The sequence below is a fragment of the Lacerta agilis genome, chromosome 14 (assembly GCF_009819535.1).
Source record: "Lacerta agilis isolate rLacAgi1 chromosome 14, rLacAgi1.pri, whole genome shotgun sequence".
NCBI lineage: Eukaryota > Metazoa > Chordata > Lepidosauria > Squamata > Lacertidae > Lacerta > Lacerta agilis.
In genome coordinates, this window is record NC_046325.1 from 41,031,950 (window position 1) to 41,058,972 (window position 27,023).

The following is a 27,023-nucleotide window of genomic DNA, read 5'->3' on the forward strand; positions in this document are numbered from 1 at the left end:
GCTGCTAATAAAAAAAATAAGTGACCATGCACTGCGAGATCATCGATAGCAGGGACACCACTAGCTGCGTTGCAATTTGAAAGAATGAACTTGCAATAACGTCGCCCAGTGCTATTGCTCCCACATCGGGGGCCAGACTTTAACAGCAGCGTGCAATAGCCTTTGCAGGGTACCCTAAATATTGCTGGTTTGAAGCTGAGGTTGGTTTGACATTCGAGTCAACACACACACCTGAGGCTGTATGGGCTCAAAATCGCCCCTCTCAGAAACCCTCCCTTTGCAGAAGACCCTTTTTGCAAACCGCCTGCTTGAAGCGTCCATAGACTTGCAAGGCAGGCAGGTGGCAATTGCAGTCGTTGCAAAAGCGCAAAACAAATTCTAAACAGAAATCACAAGGAAGTATTAGCAGAAACATCTCTGCAGAACAAACTCAGTTGGTCTCTAAGGTGCTACTGGAAAGAATTTTTGATTTTGTTATCTCTTTTTTTGTCTGTCCTTTTTTTGAGGGGGGACACCAGCTGATTGGTCACAGTTAAATTATTTTAAAAAATTACAATTCTCCCCTAATTCCTATGGACAGCCGCCCCGGCGGCAGGGAACATAAATAAAAATTATACTGAGAGCAGAACACCCATTTCTAAACTTCAGTCTACAGAGCAGCCTTTAATCAGCCTTGGTCTGATTGGACTACGACTCCCATCATCCCTAGCTAGTGCGGCCGGCGCCTGGGGATGATGGGGTTTGCAGTTCAACAGCAGTTACCGATCTCGAGAAAGGCTTGCTCATCTAGTTTCCAAGTCTATGGGCAGCGCCGTCAGAAGAGGAAACCGGAAGTGACGGTTGTTGTTGTCTTTATCCCCGCTCCCCGCCCCACCCACTTTCTCTATGATCCTTGCGCTGTAGAGGCGCCCCCGGAAGTGCCCGTCAGAAGGCTGCGCGGGGGGCGCAGGGCGGTGGAGGCGCCATGGCGGAACCCGTGGACGAGCTCGCTAAGCTCGAGTACCTGTCCCTGGTCTCCAAAGTCTGCACGGAGCTCGACAACCACTTGGGCATCAACGACAAGGACCTGGGTAGGCTCCGCGGGTTTAAAAGGGTTCCATTTTGGCTGTTACTGTTTTTATCTGTAAGCCGGCTCGAGCCCCTGTCGGGGGGGAAAGGCGGGGTACAGATAGATAGATAGATAGATAGATAGATAGATAGATATGTATATGTATATATGTATATGTATATGTGTATATATATATATATATATATATATATATATATATATATATATATATATATGTATGTATATGTATATGTATATATATAAAACAATAACAGTAATAAATAATCTGTGACTTGTTAAACGTTTGAGGGGGCTGTTGTTATGGTTATATGTATTATTATGCTTCCCAACGTGGTGCACACACCCCACAGGGGGGCAGTTTGACTTTTATGGAGGGCAATTCGAGAATGTGTTATTAACAGTGTTTTTTTGCATTTCTTATGGTTCTAGGGGCCTCATACACAGTACTGTATATAAATACCGGTATATATTGTGACACATTTTTAAAATGAAAATCAGAATGTACACAGCAGTCACCTGGTGACAATGGAGAGGTTATCACATTATTATTATTATAATAACAATTTCTTAGTGATTTCTTCCTCAGTACTTCAGCGGTCCTTTTGTTCTTTAATTTTTCTCTTTCATGGATGCCATGTTCTTTGGAAGCTTGTTTGGACCAAGTTAATGGTCTTTTAGGCTTCCTCCACATGAATAGGAGTTCACTTTTTGAATAAGAATTATATGTCACAGGATTTTAGAGATGCTTAGGTGGGGCATGGCAAAAAAGAAGAAGTTTGCACGTTGTGCAAATTATGTTCTTGATGTTGTACGCAGCCCTGGGATCTTTGGATAAAGGGTGGTATATAAATCGAATGAATAGTGAGTTTGCAAAAAGTGAGGTTACAGGGGACCAGGCCTTCTAGGTAGTGGTGCTCACCATGTGGAACACCCTCCCATCAGATGTCAAGGAAGTAAACAATTATCTGACTTGCAGAAGACATCTGAACAGGCAGCCCTGTTTAGGGAAGTTTTTAACATTTGATGTTTTGTTGTGTTTTTAATATTCTGTTGGAAGCCACCCAGAATGGCTGGGGAAACCCAGCCAGATGGGTGGGGTATTAACAACAACAACAACAACAATATTTGTATTGTCTGTCGGTAAAGGAAGGAGGTGAGGGGATTCTGGGATGAAAATCCCACATTTGCTGGGCTGCCTTGTGCTCTCTGGAGGCTGCGTTTATGAAGCTGGGGTATTAATAAATTAATAAATAAGAATGCCAGAAGAGCCTTGCTAAATCAGGCGAACGTCCCATCTAGCCCAGTATCCTGTTCTCATAGTCGCCAACCAGATGCCTGTGAGAAGCCCGCAAGCTGGACATGAGTGCAACAGCGCTCCCTTCCCACCTGCAAATTGCAGCAACTGGTATTTAGAGACTACTACTTCTTTGGCAATCATTTGAAGCCGAGGAAGATTGTCTTCCATGAACACGGTCTTAACAGTGAGTCTGTAAGGGACCATGGAGGCCAGTTCTGGATGCACACATCCTTCCACAGTGGGGACATAGGTTTCCAAGCGGGAGTTGATCACGGTGAGGGTTTGCCAAATGTGACTTCCTCTTAGCATGTTTCTTCTTTTGTCCTGAGTTCGAGTGTCTTCAAGGTCCACAACACATTTGGTAAAGGCTGTTCTCCCACTGGAGCTCTCGCAGGCCAATGATTTCCAGCTGTTGGTGTTTATACTATACTTTTTTAAGATTTAGAGACATACTACCTCTGACAGTGGAGGTAGAGCATAGCCATCATGGCTGGTAGCCGTTGATATGAAGCGCTCTCATACAGAGGCAGAGGGTTACATCCTCCCCTTAGTCAAATTACCAGTGGTGTGAATTTATGGGAAATTTTCCTGCAATGGAAAACTTCCCACTGCCCTAGATAGGTGGTTAATTGTAGCATGTTTGTATATGATGAAAGAATACAGTTCAGAAATAGTTGCAAAAATAAAAAAGTTCACCTATGGTCATATGACTGGCAATAATGCTTTCAGTTATCATGTGACAAATGTATGCATTTTAATTTATTATTTGTTGGATTTTTATTCTGCTTTTCCTCAACAAGCAAAGAAACAATTTAAAAAACCACTGGTACCATTTAACATCTTTTAAAAAGTTATTTTAAATTCATTATAATCAATTCTGTTTCCCCCAATACACCCCTCCCTGTTGCCAGGCTTCTGTTAGAGATGTTCCTAAATCTGAGAGTGCCCCCTCGTGGCGTATGCTTCTTGACTGGCTTGCTAATGTAATCTGGACTGTTTTTAATCTGTGGGCATCTCTTCTTTGTTAAATCTGCTATCTGCTTATAGCATCCTGTGAATTTCAGGGTGCACTGGTTCTTCCAAGCAATATGTAGTTGGGAAATGTAGATGCAGGTATTTTAAGATTTGGGACCGTGCCTGCTCCAAAACATTGTGAGCCATTTTCTCCTAACCCTTTTTCCTTTCACCCTCCAATTGTTTACAGCTGAATTTGTGATAAACCTCGCAGAGAGAAATACAACCTTTGATGCATTCAAGGCAGCCTTGGTGAAGAATGGTGCTGAATTTACAGTGAGTGCCGAAATCTTTTGACTGCAGCAGGTGCAGAGGGTGGTGTTGGTGGTTGAGCTGGTGGGGGCGGGGGGGGGGGAGGATTGCAAGACCAATAAATTATGTTTCTGCTTCTTTTTACAAACCCAAATCCTGTATTTCAGGACTCCCTCATTAGCAACCTGCTGCGTCTTATACAGACGATGAGACCGCCTGCAAAACCTTCCACTAGCAAAGGTAAGTGAAGCCTCACAGGCACATGGGCAGAATGGGGATGAAAGGGACCTGGCAGCTGCAAGTTGTGGCTAGAAATCAACCATTAATAGTTGCACAGTTCTGGAAGAGGTGTACAAATAAACAAAAATATGGGTTAAAAACAGATACCACTATGGGTTGGTGCAAGCCAGATTGTGGATCAGCACAGTTGCAGTCTCTCTTACAGTTTCATATTGTGAGCCTTTAGTGAGTGGTCTTGGGATTGCTGCCAAAATTCCACACCATGAGTTACAGGGTTTCAGTGCACGCCTTGCCATCCTCAGTATTTGGCCTGTCAGAAGGGATCCCATCGCCTGCCTGTCACCAGGAGAAAGAGCTCCTCAAAATACAAATCGGCAATGGTCCTTCACCCTTCGAGAGTGCAAGTAATACAGCAGAGTTAATAACATTTAGATGAAAATCAAATAGAGAAAGTAATAAAGAAAGGAGGTGAAATGAAATGAAATTTCAAATTGTGTGTGTTTTCTTTGTTTATTATCGCCGCAGAGGCTGTAAAACCGAAAACCGAAAAAGAAAAGTACAAGGAGTTGTTTCCAGCCCTCTGTAGACCAGACAATCCCATTGTCAGGGTAGGTGGGTTTTTTGTTCATTTCTGAACTGCAGACGGGAAGAGCAGAGTGCAGAGGAATCTGGGGCAAGAGAGCACATTAGGAGCAGGTTGAGTGGGTGGGACTTGCACACAAGAGTGTGGGTGGCAGGCAATAAAGGCTGGAGGGAGGAGGTTTGTGAGATTAGGGAGGAGAGCCAGGCACCCCAAGTTCGGGAATGGGGTGGGGGTTGTGAATAATAGGAAAATAACAGCATTCCCAAGAAAGGACCTCCTTTCTGTTTGCTCTTGCTTCCCTGATCAGCAGCAGAATCCTAACCATGCCTACTTAAAAGTGAGTCCACAGAGCCTAGGGCTTGCTGATCAGAAGGTCAGCGGTTTGAATCCCCGCGACGGGGTGAGCTCCCGTTGCTTGGTCCGAGCTCCTGCCAACCTAGCAGTTCAAAAGCATGGCAGTGCAAATAGATAAATAGGTACCGCTCCGGCGGGAAGGTAAACGGCGTTTCCGTGCGCTGCTCTGGTTCGCCAGAAGCGGCTTAGTCATGCTGGCCACGTGACCCGGAAGCTGTACGCCGGCTCCCTCGGCCAGTAAAGCAAGATGAGCGCCGCAATCCCAGAGTCGCCCGCAACTGGACCTAACGGTCAGGGGTCCCTTTACCTTTACTGAATTCAACAGGGCTTTGTCCCAGTTAAGTGGGGTCCAAGTATGGTGAGATTTGACTTTGGAGCCAAGAACAACTCGGCTCTAGCTCAGCTGTCACCACGTAGATCTGAAAGAGATGTTGAATTAGTGTACCAGCGGCCTATTCAGGGGGATTCTCTCCTTTTCTTCACAGACAATGCTGGATGAAGATGACGTGAAGGTAGCTGCCGATGCCCTCAAGGAACTTGAAGCTTTGATGCCAACTGCAGGCAAGCAGGAGAAGCACCGCAGCAGTGACGACCAGTAGGTTCCTGGGGCTTCATCTCCTCAAGAAGGAAACTTTTTCAGTGTGTTTTGTTTTGTTTTGTTTTTAAAAAAATAATAGGTGATCTAGCTCAGAGGTGGGCAGAAGGCAGGTTGGGATCTACTCATAGGTTTAAGAATGGCACATAGTAGATTGGCAAGAGTTTCTGATTCCCAGTTGTCTTAACAGTAAGGTAAAAGGTAAAGGGACCCCTGACCATTAGGTCCAGTCGTGTCCAATTCTGGGGTTGCGGCGCTCATCTCGCGTTACTGGCCGAGGGAGCCGGCGTACAGCTTCCGGGTCATGTGGCCAGCATGACTAAGATGCTTCTGGCGAACCAGAGCAGCGCACGGAAACGCCGTTTACCTTCCCGCTGGATTGGTACCTATTTATCTACTTGCACTTTGACGTGCTTTCAAACTGCTAGGTGGGCAGGAGTTGGGACCGAGCAACGGGAGCTCACCCTGTTGCGGGGATTTGAACCACCAACCTTCTGATCAGCAAGCCCTAGGCTCTGTGGTTTAACCCACAGTGCCACCCGTGTCCCTTAACAGTGTCTAACAGTAGCCTTGTCTAAAAGAATGTGACAGCGTGACAAAGGGTGTGTGTGGATGACAAGGTGAAAGGACTTGCAAGGTTCTGTTATTGATTGCAAATTCATTGATGGCACATGTACCTTTTTTCCTCTTAATTCTTAGTGCCCCTCACTCCCAAAATAGCTACTGTTTTGCACCTGCCTCTTATTGGTAAACCTCAAGATTTTACTTAAAAAAATACAGTAGATCCCAAAAGCCTGAAGTCTGCCCACCCCTGATCTAATTCAGCTCTCTTATCTCAGGTAGGTTATTCCATCACAAATCCACAAATATCACCATCGTAATGCACAATATTGGAGTACAGACCGCAGCTTGGAGAAGCTGCTGAATTTTGCCATTTCATTTTTGCAAGAAAGCATGAAAAGGCACCTGCCAATATTTTACTATTATCAGCCAAATTAGGTTGCCCAACCAGACTCTGCTCCTGGCACTAATTCTGCTGTGCCCTGTAATCTTCCACTTGACTGACCGAGGAGGAGGCTGCAGTGGTGTTTTAAAAACAGCTTTCCTTGGTCTCCCAAAGTTTGTGCTTCCTTCCTTGCTTTCTCTACCGCTCTGCAGAATCCTTTTCCAGCTCCTGTTCTTCTCCCCGGAACTGTCTGCAGCATCAGAATGCAATTCCAGCGGGCCCCTCTAACCATCATGTCCCAGCCCAGAAAGGAAGAAAAGCAAAACTGCTTTTAAAAAATAAAAATAAATGAAGGATGCATGGATGGAGGCCAAATCCAGCTACAATAAATTGACAGAATTGACAGAAATCTGGAATAGATGTATTCTGGGGAGGGGAAAACTGTCCCAGAAGAATTCTTAAAGGAAGATGTTCAAATGCTGCTAGTGTTGGCAATGGGGATTGGCAGGGGGGGAAAGTGGTGTGGTATTTTCATTCTGGGAAGGATTGTGTTCACTATCCCATGTGTTAGCAACCTCCTCCACTGAGAGTCAGTGTGGTGTAGTGGTTAAGAGCGGTAGACTCGTAATCTGGTGAACCGGGTTCGTGTCTCCACTCCTCCACATGCAGCTGCTGGGTGACCTTGGGCTAGTCACACTTCTTTGAGACTCCTTCGGGTAGTGATAAAGCGGGATATCAAATCCAAACTCTTCTTCTTCTCCTCCTCCTAAGTAGGCCACCAGGCCTGCCTATTTGGTGTGTGGGGCCATTCGACGAAGCCACTCCCACCTGCCCTTCGGGTAAAGACATGACTCAGCTGAAGGGATTTTGCAGGTAGTGTCTTTTGGCAGCTCCTGCAGTGCACTCTGCAAAGCACTTCATAAAACCCAAAGATCAGCTGACAGGTAGGTCTTGTGGAGGGCTTTGAGACAGTGCAGGCCAAAAGGTCACCTGATGTCATTGGGACTCCAGGTGATGGATAGGTGAGTGGCCTGTGGGGGAGATAACGCCCTGACCTATCAGCCAGATCCTGTTCCCTACTCCTGCCTTTGGAGCCCTGGTGTGGAAAAAGCAGATCTTTGCTGTACCGTGCTCTGGGGCAAATGAAGCTTTGTTCTTGTGCAAAGCAGCACAGTATAGAGTGAACCTTTTTCTTATCCTCAACCTCTGGACGGCAACTACTGGGAGCCATGGGCGCGTCCATTAACTGTATTAAAGTAGCGTCTGAATCAAGAGTGGATCTGAGTACTCCTACTTTTTGTTGTTTGCAGCAAGAGAAGGCGGAGGAGCCGCAGCCGCAGCAGAGGCCGGGACCAAAAGCGGAAGCGGAAGTCGCCCTCTCATTCCCGGACGAGGGAGCGGAACAAGGGAAAGTCCAGGTATCGTTCCAGGAGCAGAAGCCCCAGCTGGGACCGCAAGGAGCGGGAGAAGCCTGCAGAGAAGAGCAGCGAGCGATGGCGGGATAAGCACGTGGACCGGCCCCCACCGGAGGAGCCTTCCATCGGGGACATCTACAACGGCAAAGTCACCAGCATCATGCAGTTTGGCTGCTTTGTCCAGCTTGAAGGACTCAGGTAGTTGATACAAGGTGGGCTTCACCTTTTGCATTCCTGGCTGCCACTGATCTGTGCAGTTCCAGGAAGTGAGAAACTGACGCAACATTTTTTTTTTAAACTGTACCAAAGCCACATCTGTGGCATTTTAGGCACGTACAAAGTAAGTTACATTGAAGTCCAGGAGTTTTTGTTTTGGGCAAACTTGCTTGGGGTTATGTACACCTCCCAGTCCAACAATTAAGTGTTTTATTACCGTATCCCATCTTGATACCTTTACTGTGGGTGGAGCTTACAGTGTATAACTTCGAAAAGCTCCTGCATGGTGAGACGTAGCAGATACCCACTGGCTCTTTCTGCGTCCGGTTCCCCTTTTTAGGAAGCGCTGGGAAGGACTTGTCCACATCTCAGAGCTGCGCCGCGAGGGGCGTGTTGCAAACGTGGCCGACGTGGTGAGCAAAGGGCAGAGGGTCAAAGTCAAAGTTCTGTCCTTCACTGGCTCTAAAACCAGCCTCAGCATGAAGGTAAGAGAAGGTCCATTCCATAAAAGCCCACCTCGTGTCTGCTTCTGTTTCTTTTCCCTTCCCTTTCTGCCCTTCCCTTCTGTCTTGCTTCTCCTCTTTCCTCTGTCTGCTTCATCTTGCCTTGCAGTTCCTCCAGTGCTCATTTGTCAGTCCCTAGCCATTCTCATTCCACTCCTCCTTACTTTGGCCATATAATAAAACAATTCCATCTCTGATTTGGGCCAAGGGGTGGGTCTCTTTTAGAACAATATATTGTGGTAAAAAAAAATCACTTGCTATCTGGAAAGTGAGCTGTTGCTATCAGGGAATAGTGCCAAAGTACTGTTTCTACTCTGGACTTCAACTATTCAGCCTTGCTCTGCAGTTATTTTGGCCTTGGGGTATCTCATCTGCCCTTTCCTCTAATTCACACCAGAAGTTTTAAGGAAGAGGGTAAAGGGGGGAAGATCGTAACTGGGGGGAACCCTGCATGGATCACACTGATCTCAAGAGCCGCCTGCTACTGACCTCAGAGGCAGTGGCAGATGCAAATGGGCCATTGTTTACCAGCCAGTGCTTCTTGCTTACTGGGAAACTCCAAGACAGGAACTGTTGTGGTCGATATCATCCATGCCGCTACATGTCTCACCTGGGTGACATGCTAGGCTTGCACAGTAATTGCAAAATAGAACTAAGCTAATTTTCTTTTTTAGTTTTTGCATCGCGGAGAGTGCCAATCTGTGATTTATATGTGCTTTAGGATGTAGATCAAGACACGGGAGAGGATTTGAACCCGAACAGACGTCGGAACCTCGTCGGGGAGTCCGAGGAGGCAGCCATGAGAAACCCAGACAGGCCAACCCACCTGTCCTTGGTCAGCGCTCCAGAGGTAGAGGACGATACGCTGGAACGGAAGCGCCTCACCCGCATTTCTGACCCTGAGAAGTGGGAAATCAAGCAGGTAACGATTTCTGGCTTGGGACTAAATCTCTGACAGCAACCAAGCAACCAGTCCTGAGTCTTTTGCCTAAGAAACTTGTGTTTGAAACAAGACAGACCTCTTAACTTTTTGGCTGAAGGTTTTGTCCTTGTGCTTCCCCACCCCTTTCAGATGATTGCCGCCAACGTGCTTTCCAAGGAGGAGTTCCCTGACTTCGACGAGGAAACGGGGATCCTGCCAAAGGTTGACGATGAGGAAGGTAATGAATGTTGCACTCGTGTGATGGTCTAGACTTGATTCACGTCCCACTCTGAACTGGAGAATGGTGGATTTGAGTTACAGTGGTGTCTTGGTTCTCGAACTTAATCCATTCCGGGAGTCCGTTCAACTCCAGAAACTCCAGAAAACCAAGGCGCGGCTTCAGATTGGCAGCAGGAGCTTCCTGCACTCAATTGGAAGTCGCAGAAGCAGCGTTGGACGTGCAGCTTCTGAAAAACGATTGCAAACCGGAACACTTACTTCTGGGTTTGCGGCGTTCAGGAGCTGATTTGTTCGGGAGCCAAGCCGTTCAAGTACCAAGGTACCACTGTACTTCCACTAACAAGACTAATTAACTGCTCCCCTGTCTTCCACACTGCCTAGAAACATGACTAGCATCCGCACCCATCCAGATGTTGCTGGACTACAGCTCCCATCATCTCTGATTTTGGCCCTGCTGACTGGGACTGATGGGAGTTAGTCTGCCAACACCTGGAGGGCCACAGCTTACCTACCCCGGCTGAGAACATCTGCAAGGTAGTACTCAAGGGGAGTCTCTTTCCATTGTACTTCTGTGTCCTCCAGAGGCTAGGACCATGCTTTATTGGAGGACAGAGGTTTACCAGTACAGGGGCCAGTCTGCTCTCTTTGCAGGGGCTAGATTAGCCCAGAGGCTGCTAGATACCGTATTTTTCGCTCCATAGGGCGCACCGGACCATAGGGCGCACCTCGTTTTTAGAGGAGGAAACAAGAAAGGTTTTGCAGCTTTTTTTTTGCAAAGGGGAAAGCCCTGTTTTTTTGAGGATCAGCTAAAAGTTTTGCAGGTTTTTTTGCAAAGGGAAAAGCCCTGGTTTTTTGAGGATCAGCTAAACGTTTTGCAGCTTTTTTTTGCAAAGGGAGAAAAGCAAAGCTCCTTTTGCAAAGGGGGAAAAGCAAAGAGGAGAAGCCCCATTTTTATGGGGTTCAACTCACATTTCTGCAGCTTCTAAAGGAAAGGGAGCCTTTTCTATAGTTTCCAGACAGATAATCTAATCAGCCAGTCACATGTCACTGGGGAAACAAACAACCTCCCTCTGCAGCACATTCAACAATGGAGGCTTGGGCAGGAGGGCGGGGCTGAAAGGGAGCCAGGACTCTTATCTCTCTCCCAATCTCTTGCTGATCAGCTGCTGAGCAGGGTCCTTTCAACACCCCTTTTTCTATTTGTAAAATAAAAAGTATGATCCTCTTTTGGCCCCTGGGCAATTCAGCTCCAGGGACCACCATTCGCTCCATAAGACGCACAGATATTTCCCCTTTTCAGGAGGAAAAAGGTGCGTCTTATGGAGCGAAAAATATGGTAATCATCAAATTGTAGAGCTGGAAGGGGTCATGAGGGTCATCTAGTTCAAAACCCCCCCCTGCCCTGCCGGAATCTTTCGCCCAATGTGGCGCTGTACCCACTGAGCTATCCCAGGTGCCATCCCCTAGCTTAGCTGGTAAAGAACAAGGTTGGGGCTTGTTGATGAGAGCAGGGAACCTTGTTAAAATGTGCCTGGGACTCAGCTTGGTTCCCTCTTCCAGACGAGGACCTGGAAATCGAACTGGTAGAAGAGGAGCCGCCGTTCCTGCGAGGGCACACGAAGCAGAGCATGGACATGAGCCCCATCAAGATTGTAAAGGTGATGAGATCCAGGCCCTGGGCCCTTCCATAACTGCCAGCAGTGGGGAGGGATGGCGAGTGTGTGCTGATACTTGATTTGGGGATGTAATTTGTTGGGATGGCTACTGAGATGAGAGAAGCTCGGCAAGGACTTCTTGGACAAACGTAGCTCTGCAGCAAGTAATGGAATACGTTTTTCTGTGTTACTCCAGAACCCTGACGGCTCCCTGTCACAAGCTGCGATGATGCAGAGTGCGCTTGCGAAAGAGAGGCGAGAGCTAAAGCAAGCCCAGAGGGAGGCAGAGATGGACTCCATCCCCATGGGACTCAACAAGCACTGGGTGGATCCCCTCCCAGACGGTAACCGAATCTTCCTCCTGATGTATTTTTAGTTGTAAAAATGTACTTCTGTTTAGACATCACTGTGGGAACCTGCTGTAGCATGTAACTGCATGTACTGTAAACCGGGGTGCAGCAGGCAATTTAGGAGATACTGTAAAAGCAATTCTGAAAATTCATTATTCCAAAAATGAAACCTTCACCTGGTTGTAGATATTAAGATTAAAGCAGCAAGAATGAGTCTTTCAGTAAATGATGTAAACCAGGTCTTACTGACTAGTGATTTCAGTCGTGATTTCAATCAATTTGATTTCAACCAAATCCACCCTGCCTGTGGGAATACACTCCGTGGGTGCTTTAGAACGTGCAGGAGGTAGAGAGGTTAGATCGCGGAAGAATTGGCGGTTCAGGTTTAGTTAGTTTAAGAGAGGATTAGATCGCGGAAGAATTGGCGGTTCAGGTTTAGCTAGTCTAGATAGGCTTAGAAAAGGACAGGTATAGAGAGAAGTAAAAGCCCAGGCGGGTTAGCCAAAGCCATCAAAAGAAACCATGGTTGTCTGTCTTCATTTCGTCTTAATTTAATTTTTGCAGTGTATCAGTGCTTTTGTTTGGCCGCAGTCTTGGCCACCTTTTATTTGGGTACTTTGCTTAGCGAATAGCTTAGGAGGTCGCAAGTGCTTGCAGGTACAACTACGAGGCACTCATTCATCCGAACGACTCACGCACCCTTCAGATTCAGCCTGGCGGACAACTTTTTTCACGGCGCGGTGTGAGTTAAGCTCCGGAATTACCGGCCGTCCCGGCCGTAGGCTTGGCCGGCGCCCGTGCAAGGACACACGTGAGACGCTGGCCACGGATCCCTAGCAACTGGTATCCCGTGTGCAGTTGACCTTGTCCTGCGCACGGGAGGCTCCAGCAAAGAATCCCCGCACCTGCCTGCCACACATGGAAGGGAGACTCTTCTAAACGGCCTTCTATTGGTTTTTGCTGTCCTGTTACTTGAACCCATGTGCTCACACCCCTTTCTAGTCAGCCCTCTCTTATTCCTTCCATGTTGCCATACGTACCGAAGTGTGATGTACATTTCCCTCTCTCTTTCCAGTGGATGGGAGACAAATAGCTGCCAACATGCGAGGAATTGGCATGATGCCCAATGACATCCCAGAGTGGAAGAAACATGCTTTCGGAGGCAATAAAGCCTCTTACGGGAAAAAAACTCAGCTGTCAATCATTGAGCAGAGGGAAAGTCTCCCAATTTACCGGCTGAAGGATCAGCTCATCCAGGTAAGACTGAGAAGAAGATGATAAAACCAGCTGTCCGGAATTGAACCAAGGGCCACCAAGTCCAGCATCTCAGCTTGTCGATATCAGGTGGTTTGGCCTCCACAGGAGATGACCATGGTCTTCTAAAATCCTCAGGAGCTTCTATATTCCTGCCAATTCTTCTCCCATTAAATTCTGCAAGCGGAAAACACAGAAAACCTGTGGTTGTTGGGGGTTGATGCAGCTTCAAATATGAATGCCCTTATCTAGCAAATGTTCCCTGTTTAATTCATTATAGCTGCATGCCCTGCCTTTCTATCAGAAATTCAGGGTGTCTTACAACCCAGAGAATAAAACAGTAAAAACAAATTGGTTAATATCATGCAGTCGAACAGACCAAGAAGCCAATACAGTCATACCTTGGATCCCAAACGCCTTGCAATTCGAACATTTTGGCTCCCAAATGCTGCAGACCCAGAAGTGAGTGTTCCAGTTTGCAAATGTTCTTTGGAACCCGAATGTACGACAGGGCTTCCGCGGCTTCTGATTGGTTGCAGGAGCTTCTTGCGGCCAATCAGAAGCCACGTTTGGTTTCCAAACGTTTTGGAAGTCGAATGGACTTCCAGAACAGATTCTGTTCGACTTCCGAGGTACGACTGTATAAACATAACATCAACTTTATAAAGAGAGGGCTGTGAATGTGGTATATGTATTTTGCATGTAGATTTGCGCTTCTGGATGTCCAAAACCTGACCAGGGTGAATGCCACCAGAAGTTGCCCTGTAAGGAACTTCTAGAACACCAGATAGAATTAGTTGTATAGAGGCAGGATGCAAAGCAAATTGGGGGGGGGGGGTGTTCTGCTCAGTGAGCTAAACGCCACCACCTGGTCACCGGAAACTCTACCCAGGCGTTACAGTATTTTGTTTGAGCATCTTTTTCAATTTGAGTTCTTGCTTGAGTAACGCTAAGAACTGCACACTACCAACAGAAAGCTCTGAAATTTGGATTTATCAGGTTCTGTGGTACCTGCAAGAATTTCTGTTCGAGGAAACCATTTTTCCACCTGCCGTGCTATTGCATCCATGCAGATTTGTAGGCCCCTTTCTGTAGCGTGAGAACCTGTGGCTTGTTTTAAAAAGAAAAATCGATTCATGCAGACAAAGAGCAGCACGCTTCCCTATTGGACGTAATGTTCACGGAGGAGAACGGACAAGAGTAGCAGGTGGAAGAGATTTGAGTACCTTTGAACACTGACGGTACCTGAGCGTCCAATGGCTTCTCTGTTCTAGGCTGTTCACGATAACCAGATTCTGATAGTCATCGGGGAGACTGGCTCCGGGAAAACGACACAGATCACGCAGTACCTTGCTGAGGCTGGCTACACCTCCCGCGGGAAGATTGGCTGCACCCAGCCTCGCCGAGTGGCTGCCATGTCCGTGGCCAAGCGGGTATCGGAGGAGTTTGGCTGCTGCCTGGGACAGGAGGTAAGATGTGCTGGTGCAATGTGCCAGAAGTGGCAGATCATACAATTCCATGGTGGCAGTTGCGCTGATTACTTTCCACAAGCTGGCAGGAGTGGAAAGGCCGTGTGAGGTTGTGCTCAGGGCCAACACAAGGGAATGGGCAAGAGACCAGTTGGGAAGTGCAGATCTATTCCACAGGCCGGAGGTTCCCATCCTTGCTGTACAGCTTTCAATTTGCAGTTGTTTCTTGTAGGCGGGCAGTAATCGCCAGAGCAGAAATGTTGCCCGTTCACCCCCTTCTGATCCTTTTGCCCCACTCTCCCTGGCAGGTTGGCTACACCATCCGGTTTGAGGACTGCACCAGTCCCGAGACGGTGATCAAGTACATGACGGATGGGATGTTGCTGCGAGAGTGCCTGATCGACCCGGATCTGACGCAGTATGCCATCATCATGTTGGATGAAGCCCACGAGCGCACCATACACACCGATGTGCTGTTTGGTCTCCTGAAAAAGGTGTCGACTCTTTCAAATCTCTCTCCCCACCCCCCACCCCACAACCTCCTAAAAATAACGAATTAGAAAAGAGCAATTGACGAAAGGCTTTGTTTTATTTTATTAATCTTTTTTATTTGATTTTCAAAAATGTAAACATACAACGAAACACAATACGAAATCCAAATATCAATATTACTCTCAATCTCCTGACTTCCCCCCCCCCCATTCCTTCCATGGGTCCTTTTAGTTCTATTTTCAACTGCATATCAATAATTTTAATCAGGATTCCTAAGTTATGTATACGTTCTGTTACATTGCAAGTGTATTTAAAATCCCGCTAGTGTGTTGACCTGTTTACAGTGATTTTGTATATACTGTACATTATAAACATTTCCCATTCTTTTTTAAATTTCTTGTATTCTTGATTCCCGAGCTTCCCAGTTAGTTTTGCCATTTCGGCATAGTCCATCAACTTGATTTGCCATTCTTTTCTGGTCAGGGTTGCCTCTTCCTTCCATCTCTGGGCTAGTAACATCCTAGCAGCTATTGTAGCATACATGAACAATTACCTCTGGTCCTTTGGAGTCTCGGTACCTATAATTCCTAATAAAAAAGCTTCTGGTTCTTTTAACAAAAGTTATTTCAAATGTTTTTTTCAATTAATTATATATCATTTCCCAACAACAAAAGGCTTTATTAACAAGGATATGGATTCTGCACTGTGTAACCCTGTGCTCAGAAAATAAGAAAGAAGCCTGTCTGTCCTGGGTCCTAGCTCTTGATTGGTCCTCGGATTAGTCTGGCTGCCAGCCAGGACTGTTGCTCCCTCGTGACCTGTGTTGCTGTGTGCCTTTTTTCCTCCACTGAACATGCTGTGCCAACTTCTCTCCCGCAGACGGTTCAGAAGAGGCAAGACATGAAGTTGATAGTGACGTCGGCCACCTTGGACGCGGTCAAGTTCTCCCAGTACTTCTACGAGGCTCCCATCTTTACCATCCCAGGCAGGACGTACCCGGTGGAGATTCTATATACTAAGGAGCCCGAGACAGATTACCTGGATGCCAGCCTGATCACAGTCATGCAGATCCACTTGACGGAGCCACCAGGTAAGGCATGGAATGTTGGTGCTCAGCTCGAAGGTTGCTTCATGTTGGAGGATGAAAGGCTTTCAGTCCCATGCAGTTTCAGTCCCATGCACTCCTGCAGCTTCCAAGGTGGCGCTGTGGTCTAAACCACCGAGCCTCTTGGGCTTACTGATTGGAAGGTCCGTGGTTTGAATCCCCACAACAGGGTGAGCTCCTGTTGCTTGGTCCCAACTCCTGCCAACCTAGCAGTTCGAAAGCACGCCAGTGCAAGGAGATAAATAGTTACCGCTGTGGCGGAAAGGTAAACGGCGTTTCCGTACACTCTGGCTTCCGTCACAGTGTCTTGTTGTGCCAGAAGTGGTTTAGTGCTGCTGGCCACATGACCCAGAAAGCTGTCTGTGGACAAACGCCAGCTCCCTCGCCCTGAAATTGAGATGAGCGCCACAACCCCATAGTCACCTTTGACTGGACTTAACCATCCAGGGGTCCTTTGCCTTTTTTATACCTAGGGTGGCTGGCTTGGGCTAGTTGGTGTTTAAGTCCTCTCTTTTCTGTTCATCAGCTGTGTTTTTGGAGTTCTAAAAAAAAAAAAAATGTTGACAGACACTTTAAAGGTCTATCTCATCTGCATAGACCTGCTATGAGAGTGGGGTAGTCTGTTGTAGATACTCTTCACTGGCCAACAAGAAGAAACCTTTGATGGTGGGTATCCTAGAGTAATAGAATTGTAGAGTTGGAAGGGGCCACGAGGGTAAGGCAGGAATCTTTTGCCCAATGTGGGGCTCAAACCCGCGACCTTGAGATTAAGAGTCTCATGCTCTACCAGCTGAGCTATCCCAGATCTGTAGCACACTACCCTCCTATGTGTACCCCTCTACATTTCCTCACACCATACTACTCTACAGTCATTTACCGACTCCCTGTTAAGCCCGTGTTCATGGAAGACAATCTTACTCGGCTACGAGTGATCACCAGAGAAGAAGACAACTATTCTGTTTCTGCTGCACTTGCCTTCCCGAACCCTTCTCCTTCAGGCACAGCAAATCATGCAAAGCTGCCAGTTTGGCACTCACCTAACCACAAATTTTCAAGCTTGCTTTCACAGCCATAAGGGCCAGAAGTTTGAAGCTGAGTTTGTGAAAACTGGCCACTTTCATACTTTTTATCTGTTCCGGAAGTTGCAAATGTTGTGCCCTGGCCTGCCTGCGGGTGGAGCTAATCAGAGGAACCGTTTTTTCTTTTCTGCAGGAGACATCCTGGTGTTTTTGACTGGCCAGGAGGAGATCGACACGGCCTGTGAGATCCTTTATGAGCGGATGAAATCCCTGGGTCCCGATGTCCCTGAGCTGATCATCTTGCCCGTCTACTCGGCACTGCCTAGCGAGATGCAGACACGCATCTTTGACCCAGCTCCCCCAGGGAGTCGAAAGGTAGCTGTTTCCATCGCTTTCTGGCAGGGATGGGGCCCCCCCTCTAATGCGATTCCTGTGAAAGTTCCCTTCTGGACCAGTCTGTGGAGGCTTTTGCTGCCTCCTGCTTAGCATGCTGTCTGACCCAGGCTGCGTGTCTGTCCCTTTCGTCCCCTCTAGGTGGTCATTGCCACGAACATCGCTGAAACTTCGCTCACAATTGACGGCATCTATTACGTGGTGGACCCCGGGTTTGTGAAGCAGAAAGTATACAACTCAAAAACAGGAATTGACCAGCTGGTTGTGACACCTATTTCTCAGGTACGTGGCTGGGTCTACACAAAGTCTGCAACTGGGGTCTGTAGGAGATAGAAGAATTTCTGTTGGCAGATGTGATGGATTTCTCTTGCTGAGCCCTATGAAGTATGGAGAAGAAAATTATTTGTCTGCTTGTGCTGTTAGGTGAATAGGGATGTCCTATCCCAGTGTGGCAGGAGCAGCAGTTCCCTGTCACCAAGACACCTTCCACAAATAAAAATAAATTTCAGGAGTTACTTGCTCCTTTTTATTGCACTCTAAATGTGTTCCCTAATCAGTGAATGCCCCCTCTCGTCTTTTGTATTCCCTTTTCCATACTCTACTTCAGGGATCAGCAAACTTTTTCAGCAGGGGGCCGGTCCACTGTCCCTCAGACCTTGTGGGGGGCCGGACTATATTTTGAAGAAAAAAAATGAACAAATTCCTATGCCCCACAAATAAGCCAGAGATGCATTTTTAATAAAAGCACACATTCTACTCATGTAAAAACATGCAGATTCCCAGACCATCTGTGGGCCGGATTTAGAAGGCGTTTGGGCCGGATCTGGCCCCCGGGCCTTAGGTTGCCTACCTATGTTCTACTCCAAGGGTAGCTGAATTTGGAGGCTGCATGAATTCTGAAATTTGAATGTATTCTGCTTCCGAGTAACTCTTGCTCAGACTTGGCCACAATCCCCAACATGCAGACGTGTGTGTGTGTGTGTGTGTCTTCCCCACTTCTGAGATTTTGTGGAATGACCACACACTTCCAGATCGAAGGCCTAGAAACATGCTTGCTTGTTTAAAAATGAAATTTTTGATTTTTAGGTTGCTGAGTTCTATGTTTGTGCATGGATCCCCTTGTTGTTGTACCTTTTGCCGTATTTCCCCATTTACTTATTTTTATGTATTTAAAAAAATTACATACCACTTCACTGCAAAGAAAACCCTCAAAGCGGTTAGCAAAAAAGAACAAAACCATAAAACTATCAGGGAAACCCGGTTAAAAAGCAACAATTTCAAACCTTAGAAAAATAATTAAAACCAACGCTAAGCCAAAAACCAGATTTGCTCCTGGTTCATATTCCTCTGTCACAACTGGGCTGGTTGTTGCTGGCATCCGTCTGTCTTGAGAGACAGCGGAGTGCGCCTCCGGGACTGAATTCAACCCGCTGCGTTAGCAGCACCAAAGTGACCTTCCTCAGTGCGGAAGCCTAGGCAGTGTGGATGGAGGTCCTGGGCTGCCCGGATGACAAGACACACCCACCCCTTTCTGCCTCGCTGATGTGGTCCAAAGGAAAGCAGAGCAATACGTTTGGCACCAGCTTGGCTGCAGGAGTTGTCAGAAGGAGGCATACAAGGAGCCATCCAACCGTCTTAGGGACTCCACTTTGTATAGGATTTACTCCTTAGCCTTTTCTCCTCCTGAAGATACCCCACAAGGCAGGGGAGGTTTAGGATCAGAGTCTCCCTTCTCCTAGATGGCCTACCCCTTCCCAGGATGACGAGCCCTATCTTCCCCTCACTTCCCTCTGGGCTGCTCCACTGCTAACCATGTTTCCTTCCTTCACGTTTTCTCCCACCTGCCTCGGACCTGCAAGACCTGCGGCGGTGTGGTTTCCATATTCCATGCTGCAGCTATAGTTCCCTGGTGCTAAATAAAATGCGCTGAGGGGGCAGTCGAAAGTAATTCGCTGGGAAATAATTTGTAATAAATTGGGGAAAAAATGTTTTAAAGTACCGGTACTTTTAAAAAAACAACAACAACCCAGAGTCCTTTTTGTTGGGGATAATTCAGATGGAAATTCCCAGGTGTCATAAAAAGGTTATTTATGTATGCCATTACTGCGGATCATGTTCTGCTAGCCCAAAAATGGAAAACGAACCAAGTCCCAACTGAAGATGAAAGACAACTTAAACTGCTGGAATATGCGCAGCTCGCAGACCTAACATTTAGAATAAGCGAACAAGAAGAACATACGTGTAAAGAAGATTGGAAAATATTTATTGGATATATGGGAGGAAATTGTGTATATTTGAAAACGTGGGCAGCATTAAGATGAATTCAACAGTGTAAATAAGTTTTGATGGCTGTAATAATGGGATCCTGAATGGTTTAGTTTATATAAAATATGCAGGGATTTACGTTATGCAAAATGAACCGTGGAAAGGGAAGAAGGGAAGGCATTGATATTTTAAGGTTGCTTGAATGAATATTCTAAAATGTAGAACAGAAAATCTAAAATATATATATAGAAAAAGGAAAAAAAGAAAGTACAGTGGTATTTTGTTTATGAACTTAACCCATTCCGGAAGTCCGTTCTTAAACCAAGGCATGCTTTCCCTAATGAGGCCTCCTGCCGCTGGTGCCCTTCCACCGTTTGGATTCCATTCTTAGACCGAAGTAAAGTTCTCAAACCAAGACACTATTTCCGGTTTTGCGGAGTATGTAAACCAAATCGTTCTTAAACCAGACTGTTCTTAAACCAAGATACCACTGTAATTCGCTGACCTGGTTTCTTCTCTATGATTCCCACAGGCCCAAGCTAAGCAGCGGGCTGGGAGGGCTGGGAGAACAGGGCCAGGCAAGTGCTATCGGCTGTACACGGAGCGGGCCTACCGTGACGAGATGCTCACCACCAACGTGCCTGAGATCCAGAGGACCAACTTGGCCAGCACTGTTCTGTCCCTTAAGGTAGGCACTGGTGACGCAGCAGCTGGTCTCTTATGGCGGAGCCATCTCGAGAAAAGCCTTGCAGAGTATCTTTGTAGCGGCTTGTAAAATGAACCTTCCTTCCGTTCGTAGCATTTGAGCTGCGTTGGTTTTTTTTTTTTTTTTTTGGTCAGGGCCAGTGGAAGATGTTTGTACAAGACGTGGTCTAAACCACGGAGCCTCTTGGGCTTGCCGATCAGAAGGTCGGCGGTTCGAATCCCCGCGACGGAGTGAGCTCCCGTTGCTCTGTCCCAGCTCCTGCCAACCTAGCAGCTCAAAAGCACGCCAGTGCAAGTAGATAAATAGGTACCGCTCCAGCGGGAAGGTAAACGGCGTTTCCATGCGCTCTGGCTTCTGTCCCTGTGTCCCGTTGTGCCAGAAGCAGTTTAGTCATGCTGGCCACATGACCTGGAAAACTGTTTGCGGACAAACGAGATGAGCGAGATGAGCCCCGCACCCCATAGTCACCTTTGACTGGACTTAACCATCCAGGGGTCCTTTACCTTTATCTTTTTTATCTAGATGTTTGTACAGCACCCCTCATGTTCTCTCCTTCCCCCCTCCTTACATACACAGGCTATGGGAATCAACGACCTGCTCTCGTTTGATTTCATGGATGCCCCGCCTATGGAAACTCTGATCACCGCAATGGAGCAGCTGTACACTCTGGGCGCCCTGGATGACGAGGGGCTGCTCACCCGACTGGGACGCCGGGTAGGCCCTGCGCTGTTCAGGTCTCATGGCTGTTGGGGTGGGGGGTGGGGGTGGAAGGGATATCCAAGCTCCGGGAATCTTTGGGAAATGTCGCGTGTATAACCTAGTGTTTGCAACTAGAATAAGCAACTTGAGTCTGCTTACATTTGTTATTGCATTAAAATTCTGGGACTTTGATTGTGATTATTTATATGCCGCCCATCTGACTGGGTTGCTTCCAGCAAATTAAAACATCACATATTTAAAAAAAAATTCCAGATAAGTCTTCTGAAAGTTGTATAGTTATTTATCTCCTTGACATCTGATGGGAGGGCCTTCCACAGGGTGGGTGCCACTACCAAGAAGGCCCTCCGCCTGGTTCCCTGTAACCTTGTTTCTCACAGTGTGGGAACCACCAGAAGGCATTCGGAGCTGGACCTCAGTGTCCGGGCTGAACAATGGGGGTGGAGACACTCCTTCAGGTATAAAGGGCTGAAGCCGTTTAGGGCTATAAAGGTCAGCACCAACACTTTGAATTGTGCTCGGAAACGTACTGTGAGCCAGGGTAGATCTGGAAATAGTGGAAATGGGCCAGGAAATAGATGCAGCAGTATGGGGGAGAAGGAGCCGCAGAGGGTGTTGGAAACCCTTTTCTCCCTACCCTAGCGATCTGGAAAGCTCTGCTCAGCCTTTCTCCCTCACATTGTACCAGATACAGAAGAGAGATGATACATATTTCTAATTTCTCACCCATAAGAACTAGAAACTTGTTTTACAGAAGGTGAGAACAAGCTGGCTGAGCTTGCCAGAATCCTGTAATCCATTGCGGGTGTGCTAAACCCTCGTGACCAGATGCACAGAACGTGCCCTGCCCTGACTTTGGGGGTGGGGGGGAAAGCTCCCTGTGCAGCACTGGGGCAAGAGATGGTTAGAGGTCCATAGCCCTGGATTTGCCTGGTTTGCTGTGGGAATCATCTCTGGGAAGGAAGAGCTTCAGTTATGATAGCTATACCAGACAACCAGCTGCATAATGGAGAAATGGAAATTAAAGAGGGAGTATTGAACTGTGTGTGTAATAAGTACTTGGGGCATTCTGTTCCTGCCCTCACCTCCCCCCACAAAAAAACTACACAATTCAGTGGTTTGCTGCAATCAGGTTGACTGCCACTGCTTGGGGAGGCTGCACAGATTCGAAAAAATAACCAGATCTGAATGCTGTTCCTTTCCGACAGATGGCCGAGTTCCCCCTGGAGCCCATGTTGTGCAAGATGCTCATCATGTCGGTGCATCTGGGATGCAGCGAGGAAATGCTCACCATCGTCTCCATGCTGTCGGTGCAGAACGTCTTCTACCGACCCAAGGTAAATGGGCATGTTTGGGGGATTGGACTCTCAAGGCAGCCTGGCACTGGTCGCAGCTGGGCTAGCGTCGGGGAAGAGGAAAAGAACATGGGGTGCTGGTCTGGTGGTTAGTGAATCGGATCTAGATGTGGGAGACTGCAGTTCCCTGTCACGGATTCACTTTGCGCAGCTAGAGTTACCCGACATCAGCTCCTTGTTTTGGAAAATTGATTAATATTTTGAATTGACTTGCCGCTTTTCCACAACGAGCTGTGCTCAAAGTGGCTTGCAACAACCCTTCAAAACGTTAAACATTGGAAATACCAAATGTACAAAACAACAGAGCATGTCAGTATATTCAAAATAACAAAAATCAACATGAAGAAGATGTAGGAAGTGCACAGGGTTGGTGTGTCAGCAGTGTAATACTGCAGAAGGCAAACCTCTTCTTCCCCCACCCCCCAGTCTGTCTGTTATCTGTCCAGAAACAACACAAATCCCTTGGTGACGCCAGCCCCTTAAAATAGTGGAATAACAAATAATGACTACAGAAGATCATGTGATGGGTCCCAAATTATCTGCTCAAAGGCTATACAGTCGTATCTTGGATCCCAAACGCCTTGGTACTCAGACGTTTTGGCTCCCAAACGCCGCAAACCTGGAAGTGATGTCACAGTTTGCGAACGTTCTTTGGAACCCAAATGTGCAACAGGGCTTCCAATTGGCTGCAGGTGCTTCCTGCAGCCAATCGGAAGCCGTGCTTTGGCTTCCGAATGTTTTGGAGGTCGCATGGACTTCCGGAACGGATTCCGTTCGACTTCCAAGGTATGACTGTAAATGCTGTTAAAAATATTTGCGATTATGCCTTTTTTTAGCTGACCTGCATAGATACTACCATTTTGTGCATGCACTTGTTGCAGTTTTGTAAATTTTAGGTAAAATATATTGGCTCCTCCAGAAACTGATTCCATATAAGCCAGAGTTCTGTCTGTGTTCTTCTGCTGTTCCTGATGGCAGGGGGTCTGCTGGAGAAAACTGACTTCTTGTTTTGCTTGTGTGTGTGTGTGTGTTTTGTAGGACAAGCAAGCTCTCGCTGACCAGAAGAAAGCCAAGTTTCACCAGACGGAAGGGGACCACCTCACGCTTCTGGCCGTGTACAACTCCTGGAAGAACAACAAGTTCTCCAATCCCTGGTGCTATGAGAACTTCATCCAAGCCCGCTCACTGCGCCGTGCCCAGGATATTCGTAAACAGATGCTGGGCATCATGGATAGGTAAGGGTCTGGCCACGGACGAGAATTGTGCTAGAACAGGAGGTTCCCAAACTGGCATGGACCAGTGATCCATGAGCTTCGTTCAGGTGGTCTGCAGCTTGCCGGTGGATTCGTGGTTGAAGATGGGAGCCGGGACATCCATTACGCTCAGTGCTTATATGGATTTTTTAATTGTATTTTAATTTTTTTCTTCTATTGCTTCATTGGGGCGGGAGGGACAACAGGGGAAGCATCCATTCTGTGTATGAGTGTTCCCAAAGGCATATCAGCCTTCCAGAGTCTTAATTAGAGCTGGCCGGGTTTCAGTTCCTTGTCCAAAACCTGTATGACATTCAGATCACGATACCGGTTTCAGACTTTTTGAGCTGGCAATACATCACAGCTCCCCGGCCACCGCCAGCACACCTGTCTGCCTACCTGCGCTGTGCTGGCAGTGCCATGATGTATTGTCAGCTCAAATCGCCTGCTCTCCCGTGAGCCTGCCTGGCTGCGAGTTTGCCTCTGAGCGAGCAAGCGGGGTGGGCGGCCAGTCTCTTTTCTCCCCATCGGTCACTCGGGAGGACAGAGACTGGCCGCTTCACTTGCTCCTGGGGAGGCAAACACGCAGCCAGACATTGCCCAGCCCTAGTCTTAATTAGTTAGGAATGTGCTCATAGTAGGAGGCAATACTTAACTTATCCCACCCCTGCCGCTAAGCACTAGAGCAGCAGAAATAGTAGACCCTATGAAGATAACCTAATTTCAAAAAGTTTAACGTAAGTTTTTGAGCTCGGCAAAACTCTCTTTTGAGCAGAGCACTTTCCTGGGGATTGCGGCAAAGTTTTAGCTGTGAAGTTTGTGTGTGGACTTGGGTGTAGGGCAGTCTGGATTTGCATCAACCGAAGCTTCTGTTCTAAATTCTTCCACCACTCCTCTGGTTGGACAGGCACAAGCTGGACGTAGTGTCATGTGGAAAAGCAACCGTACGAGTCCAGAAAGCCATTTGCAGTGGTTTCTTCCGGAACGCCGCCAAGAAAGATCCCCAGGAGGGCTACCGGACCTTGATTGACCAACAGGTCGTCTACATCCACCCATCAAGTGCCCTCTTCAACCGCCAGCCTGAATGGTAAGGAGGCTGGTGCATCATTGTTTCTACCAAGAAAGGGATGTTTGTATGGCACAGTTGAAAGGTTAAGGGGGAGCTCATGGGCTGAGCCTGGTGGGGTAACCCCATTTACTGTTGAACAGAACCACACAGGGAGGCTTGCAAAGGACTCGATTTGACTACCCTCCTGGGAAGTGGCATGCACACCCCATGTGCTTTGCTTTGCTAGGCTTTGAAGTCCTGAAGTTGGGACCTTAAAGCTCCTTGCAAAAGTGCTTTGAAGTCCCAACTTTGAGGCTTCAAAGCTTGACGCCAATTGCAATGTCACTTAATTGACAGGTGGGCGGTGACGCCCAATGGTCAAATTTGGTCCGCAAGGCAAATCCTGATAAGGGTCTGTCTTGTGGAGCCAAAAGGCTTTCCCAGCCCTGGTCTAAGTGGTTCTTAAAGGAGGAGGGAGTGTGGGGGGGTTGGCAAGCAGAGTAAATACTTTCGCAAGCCACCTCAGGTTTATTTTACCAAAAAAAAGTGTGTCATGCATTTTAAAATCAATATACAGTATCTTAGTCCTGTGGGAATTTGCTCCTGTCACACCTGGAGACCTTTTGAAATACACATGCTTTTGTCTTGTCATATTTCGATGCCAAATTTGTTTGGGGGGTGCATTCCAAACCAGCTGTCACGTTGCTGAAGACTGCAAGCTCTGTTTGATTTATGTCCTTGTCCTTGTCGATCCTACAGCAGTCTTTCTCAAACCTGGGTCCCCGGGTGTTGTTGGACTACGACTCCCATCATCCCTAGCTAGCGGGACCAGTGGTCAGGGGTGATGGGAGTTGTAGTCCGACAACAGCTTGGGGGCCCAAGTTCGAGAAACATTGCCCTGTGGTTACCCCTGGCGTAGGGCAGGCATGGCCAAACTTGGCCCTCCAGCTGTTTTGGGACTACGAATCCCATCATCCCTAGCTAACAGGGCTAGTGGTCAGGGATGTTGGGAATTGTAGTCCCAAAACAGCTGGAGGGCCAAGTTTGGCCATACCTGGAGTAGGGGATCTGCCTTCATATTGCACATAGGGGAAAGGGTTTTTAGAGTGAGCCGCATTCTGAGGAGAGAGGGGTGGCCTAATTCACCTGTCCCCCTTTCTCGTCCTCTCCCTGCAGGGTGGTATATCATGAGCTGGTGCTCACCACTAAGGAGTATATGCGGGAGGTCACCACCATCGACCCCCGCTGGCTGGTGGAGTTCGCCCCTGCCTTCTTCAAGGTCTCTGACCCCACAAAACTGAGCAAGCAGAAGAAGCAGCAGCGCCTGGAGCCCCTTTACAACCGCTACGAAGAGCCCAATGCCTGGAGAATATCGCGAGCCTTCAGGCGTCGGTGAGCCTTCCTCGTGTGCCAAGAACAAACGGTGGCTGGACACGGCACCATCACGCAGTCCAGCCTTGGGCATATCTGGACAACTTGCTATGTACGTTTCAAGACTAAAAGGTGTAGGGGGGGGGGGCTGGTGGTGAAAAATGCCAGCTCTTCAAGGCACCGCCCCCATCATGGCTGGTCTCAGAGACACCTTTCTTCACGGGATAGAGATTTTCTTTTGTTGCCGTTCCTGCGCTGTGCAAAGGTCTAAAGTTGCCGTGCGGTTTTGGGTTCTACTCTGTTACTGAAAGGCCTCCTTTCTCTGTTGCCCCGAACGGAAACCAAAGAGGGAACACAAAGCTCTTGTGTGACCTTTTCCCTTTGGAAACTGCCGTAGTTTTCTTTAAAGCAGCCCACTGGAAGCACATTTGAAAAGACTGCTTCTGGAGGAAGCAAGACTTAATACCCTGACCCCCTTTCTTGAATGTGGTCTTCAGTTGTGCTGCCATGTTGCTTTGCCCACTTCCTATCAGAGCCCAAACTGTACAAAAAGCTGCGTTTTATTTATTTTTAAGGATTCACTGACGTCTGAAGCAACATTCCTGTCTTTCATCAGTAATATTGCCAAGCAGTTTTTAAATTTGAAGAAAATAAAAAAAAAGCTGGAAGCCGTGTTGTCTAGATCAAAGTTTTTGTCTGTCTTTTTCTGTACGATCTTACTAGCATTTGGTGAAAAATGCTGTCTGTCCTCAAGGTTGGATGTGCCTTTGCAGTCCTTCAGGTGCTATTGAAGTTCGACCTCCCTCCACCTCTCAGGCCAGTGGTTGGGGATTATGGGAGTTGTAGTCCCAGCAATATCTGCAAAGCCACCTGTTTTAAGAGATGCAGTACAGATTCAGATGTACTTGAGGGAGTGGAGAAGAGA

General features: G+C 47.5%; 1 protein-coding gene across 1 annotated transcript; it reads left to right on the forward strand.

Annotated features, from left to right (window-relative positions):
- The first annotated feature begins 964 nt into the window (after positions 1-964).
- Positions 965-26,464, forward strand: DHX8 (DEAH-box helicase 8). Its single transcript, XM_033169236.1, has 23 exons — positions 965-1,070; positions 3,571-3,656; positions 3,800-3,872; positions 4,398-4,480; positions 5,295-5,404; positions 7,661-7,963; positions 8,322-8,466; positions 9,206-9,406; positions 9,557-9,644; positions 11,207-11,304; positions 11,498-11,645; positions 12,727-12,908; positions 14,180-14,374; positions 14,683-14,868; positions 15,746-15,956; positions 17,184-17,365; positions 17,525-17,665; positions 20,181-20,336; positions 20,931-21,068; positions 22,280-22,408; positions 23,465-23,661; positions 24,587-24,766; positions 25,904-26,464. Exons 1-23 carry the CDS (start codon positions 965-967, stop codon positions 26,121-26,123), a joined length of 3,558 nt encoding a protein of 1,185 aa, XP_033025127.1. The 3' UTR covers positions 26,124-26,464.
- Positions 26,465-27,023: the final 559 nt, after the last annotated feature.

What these genes read in the sequence shown, in the direction of transcription:
- DHX8 (XM_033169236.1), top strand. Translation starts at nt 965, where the DNA reads ATGGCGGAACCCGTGGACGAGCTCGCTAAGCTCGAGTACCTGTCCCTG. An exon ending in CAGACAATCCCATTGTCAGG is followed by an intron (nt 4,481 to 5,294) that starts GTAGGTGGGTTT and finishes TTTTCTTCACAG; the next exon opens with ACAATGCTGGATGAAGATGA. An exon ending in GCTGCTGCCTGGGACAGGAG is followed by an intron (nt 14,375 to 14,682) that starts GTAAGATGTGCT and finishes TCTCCCTGGCAG; the next exon opens with GTTGGCTACACCATCCGGTT.